Here is a 23,000-nt window from a genome sequence, read left to right on the forward strand (position 1 = left end):
TCAATCAATCTTTAAAAAATATGTGAGTAGAAGCATAAGAGTTAACCTACTATACACACAAGCACACGCACACTTAGAATTTTTTCTGCTTACAGCTCTGCTGTGACAAGTGTCTTAGATGACTCACTCTTTTAGGGGTAATTCCAGGTTAAGACTCATATATAATCAAACATAGAGGAGATAATTGATGAAACATTAGAAAAGATGCTTAACTTCTGGTAGCTGAGTTTTAAAACTCTTAGAGGTGGATAATTAGTCAACTAACTAGGATTTTTTTTCTTAGAAAAAAAAAAACCAAAAAAAATTATTCCCAGGAAAATGACAAACAAGAAGCGAAAGAACTGTGAGGTGAAAAATGTCATTGCTACTTGTGTTTTTCCTTCTTTAACTTTGTTAATCAAGGGAGCCATCCCCACGGGGCTCTCCTCTCCATTTTCAATCCTCCTATTATCAGTTTTTCTAATAATCTGATAAGCCCACTTATTCCAAGGTGTAGATGACAGAAGAGGCAATCTCAGAAATACTGCCCTTAAAAAAAAAAAGAATCAAGGCAAAGGTGTGAGACGCAAATGGTGGGATTTTAGCCATCTTAATGCAGGGTAAGGCCCGGTGGGTGAGGACACTTGGAGAACCTGAAACCTCACCCTGGGAAAGATCTCTTTGGAAAGATCTCTTTTTTTCAGGTAGCCTGCTGTGACAGTATTTGTAGTCAAATCCTCTGAATGATTCAAAGACTAAGCTGTGCAACTGTTGCCTTGCTGGGCAAATATTGACTACCCATTTGAATAACTGAGGGAGCTTTTAAAAAACACTGATACATAGATCCAATGCAGATTAATTAAATCAGAATCATTAGGATGCCCTTGCACCTTGACATTTTTAAAAAGCTCACAGGCTGATTCTAAATATTTGGTCAGGGCTGTGAACCACTAATCTAGCTGTTAGTTATCAATAAAGATTTTTTTTTTTTTAAATTTTGAGCTACACAAGGATTTTTAATCCTGCTCCAATCCTACTTCAGAAAGTCTTTCTCCTCTCGTGTGTGTGTTTGTGCTTTACTCATGCCCCTTTCTATTCCTTTCAAAGGAGGCATTCACTTGTTCTCCTGCCCTGAGTCTGCTCCACCATCACTGCTACCATGCCTCTATACATACATACTCAATCATACTCAATATGCTTACACAAGAGAAAACATGGACTGGAGTTCAGCTGTGCAGATGAGGAAGTTTGGGGAGAGGATAATAACCAAGTTCTGAACCAAAAACAACCACTGAGAGTTTCTGAGAATTGTTTCTCTAATGCCAAGGATTTGATTTGCTATGAATTTCCTTAAAATATCCTCTTTTACACATGGGAGAAATAGTGATTAATAACTAAAACAGTTGTGTTCATACTTCGGGGTTGCTCACTGTCTGTAGTAAAAGAGTGATTTTGAGACAAGCTAGGCATTTCTTTGTGGCTTTTCTATATAGAGCGCTCTAGGATGCATCTGTTCTAATAGTCGCAAGGTACAAAAATTGACTGAAAATAAACCAAAACTTTAATATAAGAGCTAAAACTGTAAACCTCTTAGAAGAAACATGAGAAGTAAAATTTTGACTTTGGGTTAGATATGGCACCAAAAGCATGAATAACAAAAGAAAAATTAGATAAATTGGACTTCATTAAAATTTAAATAAAATTATTTTTAAATAAAATTATTAAAATTTGATACATCTGTGTATCAAAGGACATTAGAAGAAGCAACCTATAGAACAGAAGAGAATGCCTGCAAAAGATGTATCTGATAAGAGCTTAATATCTAGAATATATAAAGAACTCCTACAACTCAACAATAAAAAGATAAATTACCCAAATAAAACTGGGCAAAGGACTTGAATGGACATTTTTCCAAAGATAGTATACAAGTGGCCAATAAGCACATGGAAAGATACTCAGTATCATTAGCTATTAGGGAAGTCTAAAGCAAACCACAATGACATAACACTAGACATGCACTAGGATGGCAATAATAAAAAAGATAATAACAAGTGTTGTTAAAGATGTGGAGAAGCGACAGCTGAGTGGCTCAGTCTGTTAAGTGCTGCCTTCGGCTTTGGTTATGATCCCATGGCCCTGGGATTGAACCCCAAGCCGGGATACCTGCTCGGTGGGGAAGTCTGTTTCTCCCTCTACCCCTCCCCCTGCTTACGCTCTCTCTCTCGCTCTCAAATAAATAACAAAATCTTAAAAAAAAAAAAAAAAAAAGATGTGAAGAAATTGCTATCATATACTGGCAGGCTTGTAAAATGGTTTAACCGCATGAAAAACAGTTTACTGTTTCCTCAAAAAGTTAAACATAGAATTGGTATATGATATAGCAATTCCATTCCTAGATATATATACCGCAAAGAAGTGAAAACAGGGACTCCACTAGATATCTGAATGCCACTGTTCACTGTAGATTTATTCACCATAACCAGAAAGTAGAAACAACCCAAGTCCATCAACAGATAAAAGGAAAAACAAAATATGACATGGAATATTATTCAGTCATAAAAAGGGATGGAGTTCTGATACATACTATTAATATGGATAAACTTTGAAAACATTATGCAGAGTGAAATAAGCCAGAAACAAAAGGACAAATATTATATGAATTCATGTATATGAAATATCTAGACAGGCAAATTCAGAGATAGGAAACAGATTAGAATTCATCATGGGCTGGAGAGAGGGGGATTGGAAGTTATCGCTTAATAATTACACAGTTTCTGTTTGGGATGATGATAAATTTGGGAAATAAAGAGGATGGTTGAACAACATCGTGAATGTAATTAATACCATTGAACTGTACACTAAAAAATTTTTAAAATGGCATATTTTATTTTAAATATATGCTACCACAGTAGAATAGCTTAAAGAGAACCAATTGTCAAAGATTTTAATTCCAAACTTAGTTTTCAGGGCGCCTGGGTGGCTCAGTGGGTTAAAGCCATCATGATCCCAGAGTCCTGGGATCGAGCCCTGCATCGGGCCCTCTGCTTGGCAGGGAACTTGCTCCCCCCCACCCCGCCTGCCTGTGATCTCTGTATGACTTGTGATCTCTGCGAAATAAATAAATGAAATCTCAAAACTTAGTTTTCTGTTGAATACTTCCTACATTTTTTAAAATAAATAAATAAATAAATAAATAAATAAATAAAATCTTAAAAAAAATAAAAATGTATCTCAATACCATAAAGTTTTAGAAAACAACTATATTTTATTTTATTTTATTATTTTTTTTTAAAGATTTTATTTATTTATTTGACAGAGAGAAATCACAAGTAGATGGAGAGGCAGGCAGAGAGAGAAGAGAGGGAAGCAGGCTCCCCGCTGAGCAGAGAGCCCGATGCGGGCCTCGATCCCAGGACCCTGAGATCATGACCTGAGCCGAAGGCAGTGGCTTAACCCACTGAGCCACCCAGGCGCCCCGAAAACAACTATATTTTAGAAGATATCTTATAGTGCCACCAGATTGTGTCATGGGGCTAATTCTTAAATTCTCTTATGAAATGACAACTGTAGGAAAGAGACAAGACTACCAGATTCAAAGGTCCGAAAACCTGAAGCTGATTCTCAACCTGACACTTATTTGCTGTGAAGTTTCAGAAAAAGCACACTATGTTATTAGTCTTGGTCTTCTTATATATAAGAGGGAATAACAATTCTGTGTATTTAAACGATTAAATAAAATAAGATATATATCTATGATCACCTAGAAAAACTCTTAGCCACAAGGTGGAAGAAACCCAAATGTTCATTAATGGGTGAGTAGAAAAACAAAATATGGTATATACATATAGTGGAATATTAGTCTCAAAAAGGAAGGAAATTCTGCAATATGCTCTAACATGGATGAACCTGGGGGACAATCTGTAGTAAAATAAACCAGTCACAAAAAGATAAATAATGTCTTATCTGTAGTATCTAAAGTAGTTACATTACTAGGAACAGAAAGTAGAATGGTGGTTGCCAGAGGCTGGGGGAGGGAGAATGGAGGGTTATTGTTTATTGGATTTAGGGTTTCAGTTTTATAAGATGAAAAAGGTCTGCAGATTCATTGCATAACAATGTGAATATACTTAGCACTATTGCACTATACACTTAAAAATGGTTAAGATGGTAAACTCTATGTTATGTGAATATTCCCACAATTTTAAAAAGTCAATGCCAAATATATATTAGGTGCTCAACAAATGCATGTAAAATCCAAGTGGCCCCATATCACAAATTAACAATGAGAAGAAGTTCACGAAGAAGAGAAAAGGCTCTGCTACATGTAACTCAACACAGAGATTGAAAACTGGCTGTCCACAGACAAAGAGCAATTTCTTATTAGCATATTAAATTACGACACAGTTTGGGTTTTTCCATTATCAAAGAATGAAATATTTATAATTTGGGATGCATTTTAATTACTTCCACCTAAGGCCTATAAAGTTATTTTATTATAAAACATAAGAAGTGGAGGGAAAGTTTTGGCCTTAATTGGAGGCAGTATCAGAAATAATAAATCTGGTTTACCATATCCCCACTGGCAATTAAAAAAAAAAATTTCAGTTCTGCATAGAAGCACCAGCTTTATGAGGCTCAAGATGACATTGACTGAGTTCCGTTATTAGTGGGTCAATTCACAAGGTGGGGTGGAGCTCTGTGCCTGCTCCAGGCAGGGAAGACACAAAAGGAGAAGATGGAGACTGTACCCTCTGGAGTTGACAGCTCATTTGGGGGCAGGGCCTAGTTACACAGGCTCGCATGCATCATGCCTAAAGAAACAGTCACACAGCACAATGGATGACTGTGTCAATAGCAAAAACTAAGTATACCAATGAAGGGTGGTGCCACGGCTGTTTCCTTATTCCTAGAGGTTTGCTCCTACCTACACTGAAAACCCTATCTTGAAAGTTGTGACCAAAAAAATTCCAGGTCCTAATGGACAACTCCTGGTTTTTCAAAGCCACACCCACTCTTTGATTATGTTCTAAAATAAACATCTAAAAAACAGAAACAAAGGCAACATTTTGAAAAAGAATTTACCTTATAGTTAAAATATAGCCATCCTCTGGGACATGTTCCGTGTTGTTTTGGGGTATTTTCCTCTTTCTCTATGATCCAAACCTTCTTTCGCTTACAGATGCTAGGCATAGAAACGGAACACTCTTCAGTAGCCCATAGTCCTAGAAGAGTAAATGGGTTAGAAATGACATGGAACAATGCTGGCTCTTAGTAGGTGTTCTTTATCACATTATGACTGCTGACGGTTTATCATACTTTCTTTAATCTAGAAATTCAACTAAACTGCTAATGGTACAGTTCTCTAACAATAAGAACAAACTGGGCAGGGTGCTAAATCAGTAAATCTAATTCAAGAATGTAGAAATTTTGCAAATGCAAAACAAACAAACAAACCCCAACTAACTAAAATACTACAGTTGAAATCACAGAACTGATTAAAATTCTGAGAATATTTGGTTTGATTAACAAAAGAATGCAGAATAATATTTTTGTTTTAAAATATTCAACTTCAATATAAGAAAAAAGATTCTAAAACAATAAATGATCATTTCTAATTTATAATTCTTTAGCAAATACACAGTTTTGAAAAATTAACTCAGTAACGTCTAAGAAAGAAGCAGTTTTTGACACCGACCCTTAAAAAAAAACAGGCATACATATACATGCCCTCAGGAAGATATATCCCAAAGTCTTTAGCCTCCTGGAAAATGTATTTTAATTTAGAAGAGCTCTATTTTCAGAGTAAAGGTTATAGAATGCATTTCATTAGCATTCAAGCTATAAATCCCAGAATAGGGCAAGGATGCATGTAAATTGCAAAGGCAGTTTCAGTTTTCTAGTGTGAGGGATATAAGCCAAAAAATGTTGGCATTTTGAAGGAGGGGCTCGAATGCTATTTTTAATGCAAAGTAGCTTCTAGTCTTCCAGAATCACAAAACAGCCTTTCTGTAGGCTGTTGTGACACCTGCTGGCAAAAGAGAGCTGATTAACAACGTGGTTTTTCCTTTTCCCTGCAGAAACCCTTACACTAAGGATTGCTTTCCATATTTATCCCTCTCCTGATTTGGGGCACAGGTTCCTTATGAATCCGTTAAAGGTCAGGAACATAATTACCTTTTATAGGATAGAAAGAGTGGGATGGATAACACTGTACTGATGGACTGAATTCAATTTAAAAACCCATCTTAAAGGTACATGTATTTCTAAATACAGCCTGCAAGTAGCTGGTGTTCTATGGCAAAAGCAGTTAGTGCCAAGTATTAAAAAAATACTGAACTCAATGAAAATTTTTCTTAAATGGGAAAGTGGGAGGAAATTCCAAGGGGTTAAAGTTCTGGCCAATTATAACTGAATCATGAAGAAGAGATTTTTAAAATGGGCCCATATTGAAATTTTTTAGAGGCTTGTATCTATCAGGCATATTTTTGACCAGTTTCACTCGGTCTATTTCTGGTGCTGTTCTGGTGCATGAGGAATGACTTGTCTGGTTGTAATTCATTTCCAAGAACATGAATGCTGGAATTAACTGTAGGAATGGCCATCCTTAACACTTAAGACTAATGAAACTCACCACATTCAATTAAAAAGCAAGCTAGCCAAACAAAACCTTCTCACTGAACTAATGCAATGAAAAGGAGACTTTAAGCCTTCTGAAAATTTTCAGTTTTTATTATAAACCCCAAAATGGATAAATAAAATAACCTGTTATGGATGAAATGAAGCCGCATCTCTGGCTCTGATTATTCATAGATCCTTCTCCTCCTTCGTCCCAGTTCTGGTATATTATTGGCGCTCCATCTCTCCAGCTGTAGGTAAATTAAGAATTTTAGGGTCTTCTTTTATTCCGTATGTTTAATCTCCAACACCATTCTTGGAATTCTGGGGTAATTTTTATTAAATTAAAAAGATATTCATATCTTTGTTTAGAGAAATGAAAATTTATAAGTTAAAGATAACATTTGACGGCTACTCAACAACTGATCACTAAAATCTCATCCAATCATTCTGCAAATAAAACCTGTCAAACAAAATAAAATGCAAATTGATCTAGTTCCATACCGAAATCCATCATTGGCTTTTTCTTCTCGAAGTCCAATCCACCAATTTACACCAAACTTTGATAGCTATTAAAGAGAAAAAAAAGAAAATGTCAGCTTTTATTCTACTTGTTTTCCCTTTTCACTATTAAGATTAATGGGGTTCCTGTTAATAGCTTTCTATTCTTCAGCATTTTACTCAATTATCTAAAGAAGAGTACACTAAGGCCTAGCATCTTGAGAGAACCTGAAACTTCATTATTTCCAAATAGTCCCTCCTCATTATGTAGGAAATTGGAATCAAATACTGAAAATCATTCTTACAACGTTCCCGATGTATTTAAAAGTAAATTTTCTAACTCTCAAATAGGGCTTTAAACAGTAATATTGTAAAGTAAAATAGGATGTGGACTCCTTTTTTTTGACTAAATATTCAGTGGTTTCTCATCTCAGTGATTTATAGTTCACTGCATATGTCACACTGTTCGAAAAACAGTTCAAGGCACCAAGACATCAATAGTAAAAAGGATTTTGAATTTTTGGCATTAGCCTGATTGTTAAGCTTTTAAACTTGAGTATTAGCACCCTTCCCATTTTAATAGAGAGACACAAGATAGGACAAAGGAATACTACAGAACTTCCACTGCTTAACAACCAGAAAATTATTTCTATATTTTACTAATTTTGTACCATTATTTATCACACAGATCTCAGTGCAATAAAGTATAAAATGAAACAGCATGTTCACGCATGTGTGTGTGCACACACACACACACATTACAGCAAATGTAATACTGGACTTATGACCCAGGAAATTGAAATTCCCTCTTTACCTATAAAAGAGGAAGAATCAGTAAGGATTTCTAAGACCTCTAAATCAATATACTTTATTGTGTGTATGTGAAATGTAACTTAATTTTTAAGCTAAAAACCTGTTAATTTGAAGGCATTGTATATTTAAATTCATACTTCATTTCTTCTGTAAAAATTGGAGAATACATGTTAAGATACCTGTATTTTTTTCCACATGAATGTTGGGTCATCATACAACAGAATCTAATAGCTTTCTAACATTTTAATTTATAAACAGATATTTTTATTCCTTGAACAGTGTGGCTGTCTGCTATACCAGCAATTTGAGAATAATGCAAGATGGAACAGTTATAATTTGGGATCCCTGAGGTGTTGTTTCATGGACATGTTCTTACATGCTGAATTTAGATTCCCATTGTCAGGCTTTGGAATGGGTCCATTGAGACTGGCTGTGAACTCAGTGGGAGAACCACAACAATTTCATTCAATCTAAAGAGGTCTCATGTGCGACAATAGCGGAAATCATGGCCCGCTTGTTCACTGCCCCAATTAAGGACCTCTAAAGAGAAATTATAACTACTACATGTTAAGTGACATATTTATTACCACCTCAATTACAGCATGGTGATCCCCCACATGGCACATCACAACCTGTTGTGATACGGAATAGAACCGCAAGCTAGAAGGACAAGCTAGAAGATTTCCAGGGTGAAAAAAAAATCCATGGTGAAAAATATAGGTGTTGTAAATTTTAGCTTAGGTATCAAATTACAAAAAAAAAGACTGATTAATATTCTTTCATATAAAAAAATGTAATATGACAACAGATTTCATAACATGAACTATATTTTATTACTGTCATTATAGATAGCATCATATGGGAAGAATACTTATTAAAAAATAAAATACAGCAAGAGGCAACATAATCTATGAAGTAATTGACCTATGAAATAATGTAAGGAAGAGTAACCTGTCATGTGTTCAAATGTTTCCATCAAAAATATCAAAACTAAGTTGTTTTAAGGGTTTAAAACACTATATTTTGGAGGGTGACTAATATATTTTATATATTTTTGCTAGAAGTATTTAGACATGAAATTATTTTTTAAAATATTTTATGTATTTATGCCAGAGACAGTATGAGAGAGAAAGAGAGAGCACAAGGAAAGAGTGCAGAGGGAAAGGGAGAAGCAGGCTTCCTGCTGAGCAGGGAGTCGGATGCAGGGCTCAGTTCTTGGACCCTGGCATCATGACCTGAGCCAACTGCAGTTGCTTAAGCGACTGAGCCACCCAGGTGCCCCTAGACATGAAATTAAAATAAGAAGGACTTGCAATTTTGAAATGCAAATATTGTACAACACAGCATAAAAATGTTAGTGGATTAATTGGCTAGCAGTTCATGTTAAACAACTCCTAAAGTGCTTTTGGCTTTTTACTGTTTTGGCGTGAATCTAACCAAAATCATAGCTCAAAAAAGAAGTACTCAAAAAATTCACTCTCATCATGCCTGTGGTATTCTGTTATTCAAAGAGAAAATACTGACTAACCACTTTTTCAAGACAGAAACATCTTGTTTTAAAAAAATCTGCTTCAGATTTAAAAAATTGCACCCAGCTTTCTTTTTCAATAGTTAGTTCTTTTATTTTCCAACTAAATGCTATTTTTGCTTTTCACATTTCTGAGTTACTACTCTTTATAGGGAAACTATACAACACAAATGTAATACTAAAAATACTTTATTAGGGGCACCTAGGTGGCTCAGTCAAGCTTAAGCATCTGCCTTTGGCTCAGGTCATGATCCCAGGATCCTGGGATTAAACCCCGCATTGGACTTGCTTCTCAGCAGAGTCCGCCTCTCTCTCTCCTTGCTGCTCATGCTCTCTCTCACTATCTCTGTCTCTGTCTCTCTCTCTCAAATAAATAAATAAAATATTTAAACAATATTTAATTACTATTCTGATTCTTCCTGCACTCACAGGATGAGTATGCTACAAAAGTGAGTGGTATGATCTCTACATGTTTAGTTCCTCATCCTGGAATAAAAAGAATTTCTGGACAGATTCATTCTAGTAGGACATTCATAGATATGGAATTTCTTACTCATGAAGTGTAAATGGTCACCATAAATGTCACTACTACCACCTAACACAGCCATAGATTATGTGATAATAAGAACTGCTTTGGGAATATACAGCTTTCTTCTTTCTAAATTGATACCCTTTTCCCATAGCTCCCTTGCCCCTTTCCAGTCTACACATTTAAAACCATCCAGTAATTTTCTTTTGTAGTACAGTGTGGTGTTAGATCAGTCAGCTGCTCACCCATCATGCTGACAGAGCGTTCTGTATCAACACGGTTACAGACCGTGTTGCAATTTTGCCATGTAAGACACCACAAGGTTTGTCTGGTTTGATATCACAGCTAGGTCCAGTCCTCAACCAGTGTCGTGGCACTAGCTCTCAAACAGCTAAACCCACGGATTTTACTATTCCCTTCTACAGGAGGTATTAACCCTGCCATCCTCACTGGCTTGCCAACCACTAATAATTGGGAGAGTGAATTTAGGGAAAGGTGAAGAGAGGAGACCTGCAGATACTCCTAGGGGAGCTAAGCTCTGTTGGAAAGATCTAAAGAAGGTTTCATTGCTCATGTCTGAGACAGAGCTGGCACCATCTTTTGGAGAGGGATTTTAGAACTCTTTTTGATTTTTATGTAACGAAGACATTGTGCTCTTATATTCCCCCTACACTGCCGTTCTGCTGCCAGCAGAAGGTTTTTAAATAACCCTGTAAGTCAGATGGCCTGAGTTCACTTCCAGATTCTATCACTTAGCTGCTGTGGAAGTAACCAAGTTACTTCACCTCTTTGGAGTTTTAGCTTCCTTAACTGTAAAATGTACTAATAATAGACTTCCCACAGAGAGTCCTTGGAAAGATTAAATGCCATTAAATATTAGTACTGAGTGCAGTACCAGACACAATTATAAGTATTGGCCAAAAATCAGTTCCATTTGAGACATGCACTTTGTCCTATCGATGGATGAACTGGTTTTCAGACATTGACCTGATGTCTTGTTATTGCCACTAGGAATGTTGTTTTGTTAAAGAAACAAACATATTTTCTGACATGCGGATGCTTAAAATGGATTTGGCTTGAGTGTTCCATTTATACTAGAGGAAGAGTGGTAAAAAAATTTAGCACACAAACTAATAGGGGGGAGTATCTTGTTTTTGTGGTTGGTCTATCACTGAGACTCTATAGGACTGTGGAGTTGTCACCCAACACCCCTGTTTTTCAGCTTTTTCCATTACAACTCAGTAGTAGTCCTGACCTACCTGCACCTTGCAGACTGTCTATGCATCAAACAGGATTATAGAAATGGAAAAGGTCCATGAGCTGTAAGGGAAGACATTTCTCTTACATGCCAAGGATGCTTTAAATATACAGTTTCATTTTAACTATCAACTTACAAATGTAAAAAGATGATAGCTCAAGAAAGGATTCCTGGCGATTGTGAAATAATGTTAAATTATGGAAAAGAAAAAAATTTTTTTCTTACTTTCAGAGATTTCCTAGGGAAAATGGGAGTGAGTTTCCCCCCTTTGGTAACGTGTTGATAATTTGTGCATGTTGCTCCCTTTTCACTTACAATTATTTCCAGCTTTTTAAAAACAGAGACTCTATCTTATTTTTGTGTTCTTGACATGTTTATGTCTTTGGCAAATATCACAATGCCTGCTCAATAAGTGCCTGTTGAAGAAATACACTGAAAACGTACACTATTCCTTGGTAGTTTGCTTCGTTATTTAACAGGTTTTGTATTCTCCTTTCCAATTGGCCTAGCTCCTCAAAGATTGTCCAAGTCTTTATCTTAAATTGAAATGGAAAACCACTCCTTATAATTTTCTGAATACTGAGTCTTTATAGACTCAAAAGTACTATATTATTGTAAGTAAAATTCAACTTTGAAACAGCCATGCACATAAACCATCCCACCACCTCCCCGCCCCACATACACCTTGTCCCTCATTTATGCTTTATTTTCCTCCATGGCATTTATCTACTTATCTTTTAATAAAATATTATGTAATGCTATGTACTATATTGATTACAGTCTTTCTTCCCAGACTAGACTATAAGCTCCCTTAGGGCAGGAATTTGGTCTATTTTAATCACTGATAGAGCCCCAGCCCTTAGAAGAGTAGACTCTGAATAAGTATGTGTTGGATGATTGGACGAGCCTCATTAAAGCAATAAAACTCTACTTACTCATAACTGTTGCTCATAGAGCTCTTGCTAATAGAGAATGAAGATAAGTGAAATGATTGACCAACATAGAAAACCTGTGTTTCCATTATTTTCTCTTAATTCCTAGGACAGGAAGAAAATTAATTCTCAAAAATCTGTGGCTTTAAATGAAACTTAAATGTATGTCTGAATTCCAAAAAAAAAAAAAAAAAAATCCCTCAATGACAGAAGAAGGAGCTAAGTTCTGAATTTCTCATGGTTAATTGTACTTAAATACCGCTTTAATTTTGCTGTGGATAAATTCTTGCTCATGTGCAGAATGAATTGTGAGAAGATCACCACGCAGCCAGCCACAGACAAACTCAAAGGAGGGCCATTCTGCAGCATAGGTATGAAAAAGATACTCCGCATCCTGATAAAAGAGCCAGGGTGCATCTGAAAAACAACAAAACCAAAAAAACAAAAGCCAATGCAAATGATGCAAAATCCATTGACTGATATAATGCAGACAAATAGGCTATGCTATGACTGACCCCTAAATTTGTAATTTGGTCACTTAGCATTAAAAAAAAGTGTGTGTGTATGTATGTGTGTGTGTTATACATAAATATTTACTAATATTTATGTTATACATAAATATTTACACACTTTACTAAGCATATAATTTGCTTATTTTCTTGTTTTTTCTCATCTAAGGAATTTCATTTGTATTGCAAGGTCTGGGATAAAAGCATATTTTAAAATCACGTGTCACAAAACAGTGTTAAGCTATAATATGAATCTTTCATCATGTAATGACTTTTATTAATTTGACCATTAATTAATTTGAACAAATCAGTTCTAGATTGACTTAAGAGAAGAGAGGCTCGATTGGAGGAGTGTAATAATACAGTAATGGTATATAATGGCACGTAGTTAGAAATTCAAGAATTGCCAGGATAGTTCTTACCATACTGATACCAGGGTGGAATCTTGGGTCTCACATCTGCAAAGTGAAAGCAAATCACCTTGAATGACCTTTCTTCACAAGGACGCCATCTCTGAATTACTTCAGCTCTAAACATGGTATTTTGTACTTTGCTTTTAAAGAGACCATTTCCAGGTACTTCGTGCTGTTTGAAATATGGTTAGTTCTCATACTTGAAGAGGAGGCTCACAAGAGGCCTCTGGTTAAAGAAGAAAGGATGCGAACACTTGTCAAGGGCCTACTGTGTGTCACAAATGGCGTTAGGTTCTTTCACTTACTCATTTGACAAGTAGTTTTGTTTGCTTGTAATGTCACAGTGACATTTCTTCCAGGTTGTACTCGAAAGATACCATATTCCACAATATAGTTGGTTATCCTCATTTCCTAGTAATTAAATTAGCATACTGCTCTCATATTACTTTTCTCATTCCCTTGTAAGACATTCTTTGCTAAAATGGTTCAGTTTGGTTTGTCACGATGGTTGTTGGTACTGTAGTCCAGGATGTTTAAATCTTAGATTTCTGTAACTCTTCACTTGGAAAAATGCTGCAGATTATTAGAAAGCAACATATAGTGAAGATCTTAATATTTTTACCTCTTGGAATTTTGCATATCCATTCACGTTTGGAACTGCAGCGCAAGGGCAGCAATGTTTTATTTGCCTTATAAACAGCACAATTTCTTGCATCTTCTCCAAAATAAGTATTGTCTAAAAATGAAGAGACAACCTGCAGCAGATGAAGTTTGTTATTTCTTAACGATGATCCCCCACAAAAAGGTTCAAAAGATCAAAAGAGACATCTCTGTAAATAAATCACCACAGACTTCTGGAGGAAGCTTAAGAAATGTCTGGATAAGATTGCAGTTAAAGATTGGTCCACATTTGTGAAGAACAAACTAACCAAACTAGCATTTTTCCTTAAAGATGCTTTTTTTCTTAAAAAGAGGCAAGCTTTTTTCCTTTATCCAGAAGGAACAAATCAGACCCAAGCTTCTGAACTTTCACTGTTGTCTCACTGGCCACAACAGGCTAGCCCTGGTACCCCTGGTACCCTGGATAAACTTCTGGAAGACTCTCATCTGTCAGATTTGGGTCTCATCTGTGATGTAGATTTCTTTCGCATATACACTAAGTTTTAGTCTTTAATCACTAAATTCTAAATTATCGCTAGCTTTAATTGGGAAACTATCCAACGCTTTCCATGTTTGGTCATGTGAGAGGGATGTTAAATAAAAATTTGGTCATCTCAATGATTTAACGGCTACCTGACAGAAGAGTGGATGGACCACAGGTAAAACCGGAGCAAATCTTTGGAAAAAAGAGGATATTTGAAACATTTATATTCCTCCTCAAACACGTACACAACTGCACAACAACTCCTTTAACTTAAAAATATGTAAGTTCAGATTCAGACAATAGTGGGAGTTTCAAGATTTGTTTTGTCCTGTAGGGAGTAGTAGTGAGCAACTCTATGCACTGCTACATGGCTTTATCTCTGAACCAAACTTGACTCTGAACCAACTGTCTACTCCTTTCAATCACTAATAAGATGGTTTTACTAAAACAAAAGGAAGCATTCTCAACCTCTATATAAAATCACATTTCATTTTCCAGGTGCCACACTGACATTAACCACCCAACCGTGCCATGTGGTGACTGCCATTTATGCCGCAGGTGGGCCTTGCTAAGTTTCTTTTGCTCTCTGGGCCTCAGTTTCTTTGATAGCATAGTAGATGGAGGGAGCACGTAATCTCTAAGGTCTCTTCTTACTCTCGGGTCCTGATACCCTTCTCAGAGAAGCAGTGGTGGAACAGAGGTGGAAATGTTTGTGTGTGTGTGTGTGTGTGTGTGTGTGTGTAATATGTTATATGTTTAACTAGAATATCCTTGTTATGTTTGTTTTCCACAGATCCTTTCCTTGCCATAAATTTTCTCTAGTGGGGCTAGAGATCATTTTTCTCTATTGATCTTTACTATTTCTAAGTTTGGCTGCTGATATTTCCCAGCTAGGAGATATAACATCATGGCTTTGGAGGCCTGGGTATCCTATGCATTATTTTAGGCAAACTCTTTCAGCATTCTAATAACTACTGCACAGAATCATTATAAGGGTGAAATGAGATCATGCGGCAGTGCATTCAACCCTTGTCTGCAATATAATTTGGGCTCAATAAATAGGAGCTTCATTAAGTGCTCACTGCTGTCTCTTGTTGGCCTCCTAGTTCACAGGTATAACTGAATACATTGATTTTGCAAGTGTCCTCAGATGGATCTCATTTCAATCTGGGATACGGCTTCATTTTTCCCCTATCATCTTGAGGAAAATAAGAGAATTCCTCATTGCATATGAAAAAAAATATGGCATAGTGACTTCCATCTTTCCTTCACAGAGGTTTTTACAAGTATGAGGCTGAAAGAAAAGCAAATTTTTCCCCCCAACTGAATAACTTGCTCTGGCTGAGAAAGAGAAGGTATTTCTAAGGCTGGCATTTCTGTCCGTTTAGAGGTAAACCAAAATGGTTCTTTTCATTGTGATCTGGACAAGGGTCCCACATTCCTATAATTAGGAGCTAAGCTAGAGCGGGAAGGTGGAGTAAAGAAAGCCTAATATTATTGTAAACAATAGTTGCTTCTTTCTCAAGACTTTTCACTTAGGAGATAGTTTGGGGAGTTTTTGGAGATTTTGATTCCTTTCTAGGATGAGATTCTATAGCTGGCCTCAGAACTATATGGTTAGTGAATGTTTCTCAGGACTTTGCAGAAATAACTCCTATGGTACCAAGATCTGGTACAGTTTTTGGTCTGGGTCTGAGTCACAGGAAATACAGTCATTACTTCCAGGTTCTCTTGGTTGGTTGACCAAAGTGTTCCAGGGCCCCCTTATTGAATTCACTTCCTTGTCTTCAGTTTGGAAAAACTTACAGGAGTCCCATCAGCCCACTCCCACGAGTCAAAATTCAGTGGGTTTCTTTTATTAAATCCAATCCAAAACTGCCTTTCTTCTGTCCTGTGAAGAGAAAAACAAAACAAAACAAAACCCTTGGCTCTTCCTACTGAATTCACAACATAATGTAATAGGCTCAAGAAATATTTTAAAGTATTTATGTGCACAGGAAACAGCTGATACTCCTGGCAGGATTGATCAGTCAGTAAACATTTATTGAGCATTTCCTATATGCAAAACCTGAGCTATGAGATGAATGTAGAGAAGATTAGCCTGGCTTCCTATTTCTCTTGGCTTGTATGGTGTGCTCACTGGCGACATACAGTTCGGGGAAAAGTTAGCCTATATTGAGAACACTGCTTTCTCATGTTCATTAGGAATGGCTACACATTTTAAACAGAATAAGAACACATGAAAGCAAGTTGGTAAGAAATTTTGGATTGTCTTTTTCCCTAGAGGACTTTTTACTACTTTGCTGTGTGTATTTACCACTTTCCTATGCTTCGATTTGTTGCTTTTTTGTCAAATGTTCATGTATTCTTTGGAAGTTAATTACCATCACCCCCTTTAACAAAAGGTACACAGTAGATTTTGGTTTTTGTTTTTTTCAGATCCCAACATAAATAATTTCACAGCAAATCAGTCTAAGGCACAGTAGATTAACTTCAGTAGTCACCACTGGTTTAGACTTGGTGCGAATCCCCACAGAGAACCATCTTTCCTCCAATTAGGCAGAGGACAAATACATCAAACCACAGAGTACTCAATAAATCAACCAATAAAGTCTAATTGTACAATGAACCATCTCACTAAGATAATTTTCTGAGAATAATTTGGAGAATTAAAGATTTAAAAGATTCAGAAGTCATGACAGATGCTTTATTTTCGTTAGTGCAATGAAGCAAGCCTATTCTGAAGCATCCTCTTCTCAGATATGTGAGCTATTGTGCCTGAACAATACAAATGAAAGGAAAATATGACTTAGAAATCTGTGAGATCATTGGGGCCCGGTTGGTGATTGCCATTATTGCAATTTACAGTTTGCAAGGTTGTGGAGGGGAGAGTGCTGCCTTAAGGTTAAGCCAGGTATCTTAACATCCGTGACCTAGGCTGGGAATTCATTTCACTCTCCTGCCTTGAGAACTTTTTATTTCTTTCCTTACTGAGTTCAGAGTTCTACATTTTTCCTGAAATGTATTGGCTTCTAAATGGTATTAACTTTCTCTTCATCAATTTCCTGTAATTGTATAATTTTTAATAATATGATAAATAATAAAATAGAAATTTAAAAGCAGTGCCATAAGAAGCAGCATGCATGCTACTATGAGAACTGGTTTATTTGCTATAATCAAGCATGAGATTTTGTTAAATTCCTGGCAGTCTGGATACAAAGTAATACAGCTTTTCTGATTAAGTGCTAAAGATTAATAATTTGATAGATGCTTGGAATTAAATTCCACAAGAAATTTCAAGTGTGTGAACTTACATAAATAGAAACGACAGAATGATATTTGATTTTACAGCAAATTTGGAAGCAGTTTGCGTGTGGTTATTTCTTATAGCAAACCTCACTATGCTCAAGTATGAAAGGATGTTTCGCAAGGGGCTAAAGTCATGAAGCAAAGTTACAACTTAGGATGATGGAGACTATCCCATATCCCTTAAATCTGTGGCCCCACACCAGACTTCCAGTCAAATAATCAGGAAGCTTCTTGAACTTTTCTTCAGTTTCAGAGAATCTGACTCAGCAGCCCTGGTGTGAGACCAGAGTGCTCCGTGTCAAAAGGTGTCCCAAATGAGTGTGAGAATCAGCCAGATTTGGGAAATATGGTTTAGGTCAGCATTTCCCACAGAGACTAACAGTTCCATGGGATGTTGATGTTGTTTAGCTTTTACAATGCTAAAACATATGGCAAATATCCAGGTTTGTGCCTTTTTTGCAAACATATTTGACCCTTTTCCCCCAACAGTACTCTGTAAGACTCATATGGGGAGATGTTGTCAAAGTCTCCTACTGTTAAGGTCATTACTGTGGAGACTAGAGATGAATAGTTTGATAGATAATTGCATATTTAATCTTCTTTTGGAGTGTCCTAAAGGAAACTTAAGGGGAAGGCCAGAATTTTCCTCAAAAAATAGTTTGCGATTTTCTCTGTAATTCTGGCAAGTGTTTCATTGAGACTCCAGATTTCCAGAGCTTGGAGCATAGTACCTGGTGTTACATTTGTTTTTATTAAATAAATGTATAGAGCCATGGAGCCATACTGCCTTGGGGCAGGACTTTTGTCTGTCTTGTCTATTGCATTCTCTAGCCAGTTCTGCATATAAAAGTACCCCTCCCATGGGAGATAGTCCAAAAATGTATGCTAACTGACAAGAACATTTGAGAGAAAGAAGCCAGTGGATGAAAAGATTCACTAAAAGAGAACATAATGGCTGTCCTCAAATATTCAAAAATATAGTCCACTTGATCTGTATTGCTCTGTACTAGAAAGTTGATCTTTGAACCCAGCCTCCAACAACGGAATGGGTTTTCTCCCAAATAAGGAGCACTCTGAAAGGAATTATGCAGATAGTAGGTGACCACAGCAATATAGTGGAAGGAATTTTTTGCACTGGGTAAAAGGTAACATAAGACTTCTACATTTCTTCAAATTGAAATTAAATTAATTTTCTAACTCCATGTAATTCAAGATTCTGAAACTCACAAGATCAATACTGACAAGTGAATGCCTAGTTCCTCAAATGTAAAATTAGGACCTGGATTGAAATTTTTTTTTTCCAATCAGTGGGACTTTTTTTTATTTTTCCCAAACAAAATCTTACATGGACTTCTATTTTATACAAAATAAGCAGAAGTGGAGCTGGTGATCAGTGATGGAATTAGGGCCTCTGCCCACTTGGTCCCCTCCTGGTCTTGGGGTTCTAGGACTTTCAGGATCCTCAGTCAACACTTTGAAAATCATGGGGTTAGATAATTTGAGTTTGGCAGAAAAGCTCTAAAATTCTGATTCGAGGTACATAGGAAAGATTTCAAATATCAAAACGATTGCCACGTTGTTCTTTGTTTTATGGAATGAGAACTTGGTGCAATATAAATATAAGACCATAAGTATATATTTTTCTTTCACAACTAATGGCTAGCTGGTTTTAGGCTTAAAATAAATACTTGAGATTTTAAACAAATATTTGGAATACTCATTCCTAATAAGTCATTACTGGGAAATAGAAAATTTGATTGCATTTTTTCAAAATTAACAAGTATTTACCTATTAAATTTTGAATGTAAAAGCTCATTCACAAAATTCTCTTCCTCAATATGGGCAAAGCTTGCAAGGTGAGCACCAAATTCTTCACAAAATGCTTCTGCTTCTCTCCATGTTCTTTTCATCAGGACTTTTTCACTATGAAATACCTGGTTTAGTAGGACAAAAAAAAGTTGACACTATCATGGATAAGGTGAGGCTGTTTAATTCTGGACAAGAAAATAACAGTATTATAATTGTCATTATTCTATATTAAAAGCTTGACCCAGTAGGGAGAAATAACATTTATTGAACTAGAATGTGTCTATAGTAAAACTATCTCATTTTATTCTCACAACAAATTCATGAGGGGGATATGATGAGCTCAATTTTATAAATAAGCTCCTTGAGGACTCTTTATTTTCCTCTAAATTTCCTGTAACTGGCGTATACGTGTCCCTAAATAAATGTTTGTTAGGCGATGAGGTCAGGCTACGAGAGGTTACAAATTTCTAGTCACACAGCTACAAATAGGCAGAGCTCGTATCAGATCCGATGCTCCTTGCTTCAAGGGCCCATGAATTTCTATCTCACCAGATTGCCTTCTGACAAATTAGAATTGGTGGAATGATCATGAATCTGGCTGACCCACAGTAGGGAATGAGAAACGAGACCTGGGAACTAGGGCAGGTATATTACTAAGGTCGTTGGGTCTTTGCTGTGCCTAAATTCTCTGCTGTTTCTCAGCTGTCTTCACAGTAGCTGGAAGATGTCTATCAAATGAACAGTCTACTTCTGACTTTATATAGGATCAAGGGTGAGGGTCCAAAAACACAGAACTCCAGATCTGAGGCCTCTGTGCCCTCCTTGTTTGTAACTGCCTGACATTATGCCAGTGTCTCTGATGCCAGGCAGGCACCCTGCCGCCAGGCTTCACCAGACTCTGATTTGCGGCGACCAGAATGAATAGCTTTCCCAGTCCTGCGGGCCACAGCACAGCCTTTCCATCTTTTAAATTATACGTCAAAACTTACCTTCTCTGGGAACCCTTTCTTGAATCACTTAAAATTCATCAATCCCACCACCATGCCCATCAAACACACCATACATTTGTTGACATGTCAGGGTCATATATAGTAGGAAAAACACTGGAATGGGGGTCCCAAGACCAGGGATTTATTCCAACTCTGTCAATAAATAATTGTGATCTTGGGCAGATCACTTCATCTTGCTGCCTCAGTTTGCTCATTTCTAAGGTTTAACTTACTGCTTTGTGAGATCACTTTTACCTGATGAATTTATTGTAGGATTGTAGTGTACATTAAATTGAATGCATTCACAGATGTTTCATGACAAGAATATTGTAAGTACTGATTTATATCTAGGATTTAAAACTGATATGCAAAAAGATGTTTCTTCACACATTTTTTCACATGTGTATAAATACAAACACACACATATATATAAACTGTATGTTTTAATTTGTTTGATCCTCAGGTGTCTGGCAAGCTGCAAAAGCTATTTTTAGCAGCAGAATGGTACTATTCCATAACAAGACTATTCATTTTCTTACAAACTATGGAATTGTACCATTTCAATACCCAATGAACATCTGCCTTGTTCATTTGGTACTATGCAGTAAAAAAAAATATTGACTGGGGCCTTGACATTAGTCTTCAAGAAGAGACCCTCAGTATCTCCAGGGATACATCAGTCTTTTGAATTAAAATTATTTTGGAATATAACTGAAAAGACAGAAACGGTCAACATATATTAAGTAGCTGCTCTGTGCCAAGCACTGTTCTGGAGTAAGGGAATTGAGGATACATGGCCCAAACTGAAGTAATGTTCATCCCATTGAGAATGCCTAGGTACCCTTGGCATCACCTTGAAGCAGCTGGCCAACCCAGGCTCTGATTCCCAGTCCAAGTAGCAGGGGTGAAATGGCCATCTTTCTTCCTGCTCCGTTTTCTCCTGTTTTCCCACTGGCTGCTTACACAGGGACATTGCCTTAAAGTGTCTACAGTCCTTCACTTCCCAGCGACCAGGTGGACTCCTTCCTCGCATGACAACACAACCACCACTGTAGCCTAAAAGCAGAAAACAACACTTTTGAATACCAGAATGACTAGAACATTTTGTCCTTAGAAGACAGGTCTCTAGAGTGTTGAACAATTGACATCTCATAATGAAGCACCCACATGAGAACAAGAAAGATGAAAAAGAAAGCTTTCTTAACAAGACTGTCTCATTTCTTTTCTTTTCGTCTTTGGAGAAAGAATAGAAGATGGATAAATGAGGGAAGAGAGCCTGTGGAGACTGGACTTTAGACATTTGGAGCTCAGATGCCAAATGATAGGAAACTAGGCACTGTTCAACCTGGGACTAAAAAATCCCCAATATTCAATCAAATCCCCAATATTTCAATCAAATGCCAACATTCCTCTAGTTTCAATTATGGAGCTTTTTTTTTTTCTAACTGTGCAGAGAAAAATTCAGCCTACCATTTACTGAACACTTACTCTGTATACTGTGCTTTGAAACCCCATTGTGAAAAATCAACAATGAAAAATGCATAGTGGTTATTCTATGAGAAACATATTTGACAGGGAAGATACATAAATTGTGGATTCAAGGCAGATTACAAGGTACATAACAGAAAGCCAAACTATAAACCATGGGAGAGTGGAGAGAATGAGATAATTCTGTATGGGGTAAAACTCTAGAATAAAGGCAGACATTAAGGAAAAGGGAAAGACCATCTAGTTCTGAATGAAGCTCTATTCTTTTGTGTATGTTTGAACATACTGGAAAATGAACCATATTTTTCCACAGAAACAATTTCAATGTTAAGACGTTCATTTGTCATCAAATCTGTATAACTCATAGGACAGCGAAAAAATATACCTCAAATTTCAGTGAATAGTAGAAAACAATCCCATTCCAAAAATAGAATACAAATTGAGTAAGAATGAACCTTTTTTCTTAAAGCCAAAGTGACCATTCATTTATCTAAATAAAATTAAACAACAACAAAATTGAGCCTCTATATCTACACATCAGCCTATTCTGTATATTGGCTACTAGAGATAGAAGGACAAAGCAAAATAAAACAAACAAAACTCAACTCTTATTTTAGCACAGAGGAGGCACAGACACAAACATTTAGTTGCATTGAACATAATGTTGATGTACTATACTAGAGTTCAGATTTCTGTTGGAGATTCTAGAAAGGGTGATGGAGACTACCTCAGGATATCAGTAAAGGGTTTGCAGGAAGTGACATTTGAACTGAATTTTGAAGGACGAAAAAGAGAAAAGAATTTTCAAGGGGTGCTGGCAAAAAAAACCAACAAAACCAATTATAGATGGAACATCTGAAGACTGACGACTTGGGGCCTGAAGGCACTTAAAAATATAGTCACTTGGTACTAAATATTTGTCTTGCTTAATTTCCTTCTCAAGGAATGGCTTCAATTTTTTTTTTTTTTTTCCATACAGAGCAACTGGCTTTATCCTTGTCAGCAATGGGTGGTTATTTTATGCTCACAGAAAGACCAAAGAGAGGGGGAGTGAGAAGAAAGAAGACAGAGGAAGACATACAAAGAGCCTCTCTTAAAGGGTTGGAAAAGTTTGTGCAAAAAGAGAAAGAATAAAGGTGCTAAAGAACCAGTGTCTGTGTCTTCAATAATCCTGAGCTCACGTC

The 23,000-nt window shown here is 36.5% G+C and overlaps 1 protein-coding gene across 1 annotated transcript in view; it reads right to left on the minus strand.

The window, feature by feature from the left end:
* PLA2R1 (phospholipase A2 receptor 1) overlaps nucleotides 1–23,000 on the minus strand; it is a 108,042-nt gene that overhangs the window by 18,496 nt on the left and 66,546 nt on the right. Inside the window, exons 12-20 of the mRNA XM_044242175.1 lie at nucleotides 21,182–21,384; nucleotides 19,319–19,464; nucleotides 16,028–16,112; nucleotides 13,700–13,832; nucleotides 13,087–13,122; nucleotides 12,415–12,572; nucleotides 7,099–7,163; nucleotides 6,742–6,845; nucleotides 5,062–5,201 (exon numbers count right to left, since the gene is read on the minus strand). Coding sequence (XP_044098110.1) covers nucleotides 5,062–5,201; nucleotides 6,742–6,845; nucleotides 7,099–7,163; nucleotides 12,415–12,572; nucleotides 13,087–13,122; nucleotides 13,700–13,832; nucleotides 16,028–16,112; nucleotides 19,319–19,464; nucleotides 21,182–21,384 — 1,070 coding nt within the window. The remainder of the gene's footprint in view (nucleotides 1–5,061; nucleotides 5,202–6,741; nucleotides 6,846–7,098; nucleotides 7,164–12,414; nucleotides 12,573–13,086; nucleotides 13,123–13,699; nucleotides 13,833–16,027; nucleotides 16,113–19,318; nucleotides 19,465–21,181; nucleotides 21,385–23,000) is intronic.

The sequence above is a fragment of the Neovison vison genome, chromosome 3 (assembly GCF_020171115.1).
Source record: "Neovison vison isolate M4711 chromosome 3, ASM_NN_V1, whole genome shotgun sequence".
Taxonomy (NCBI): domain Eukaryota; kingdom Metazoa; phylum Chordata; class Mammalia; order Carnivora; family Mustelidae; genus Neogale; species Neogale vison.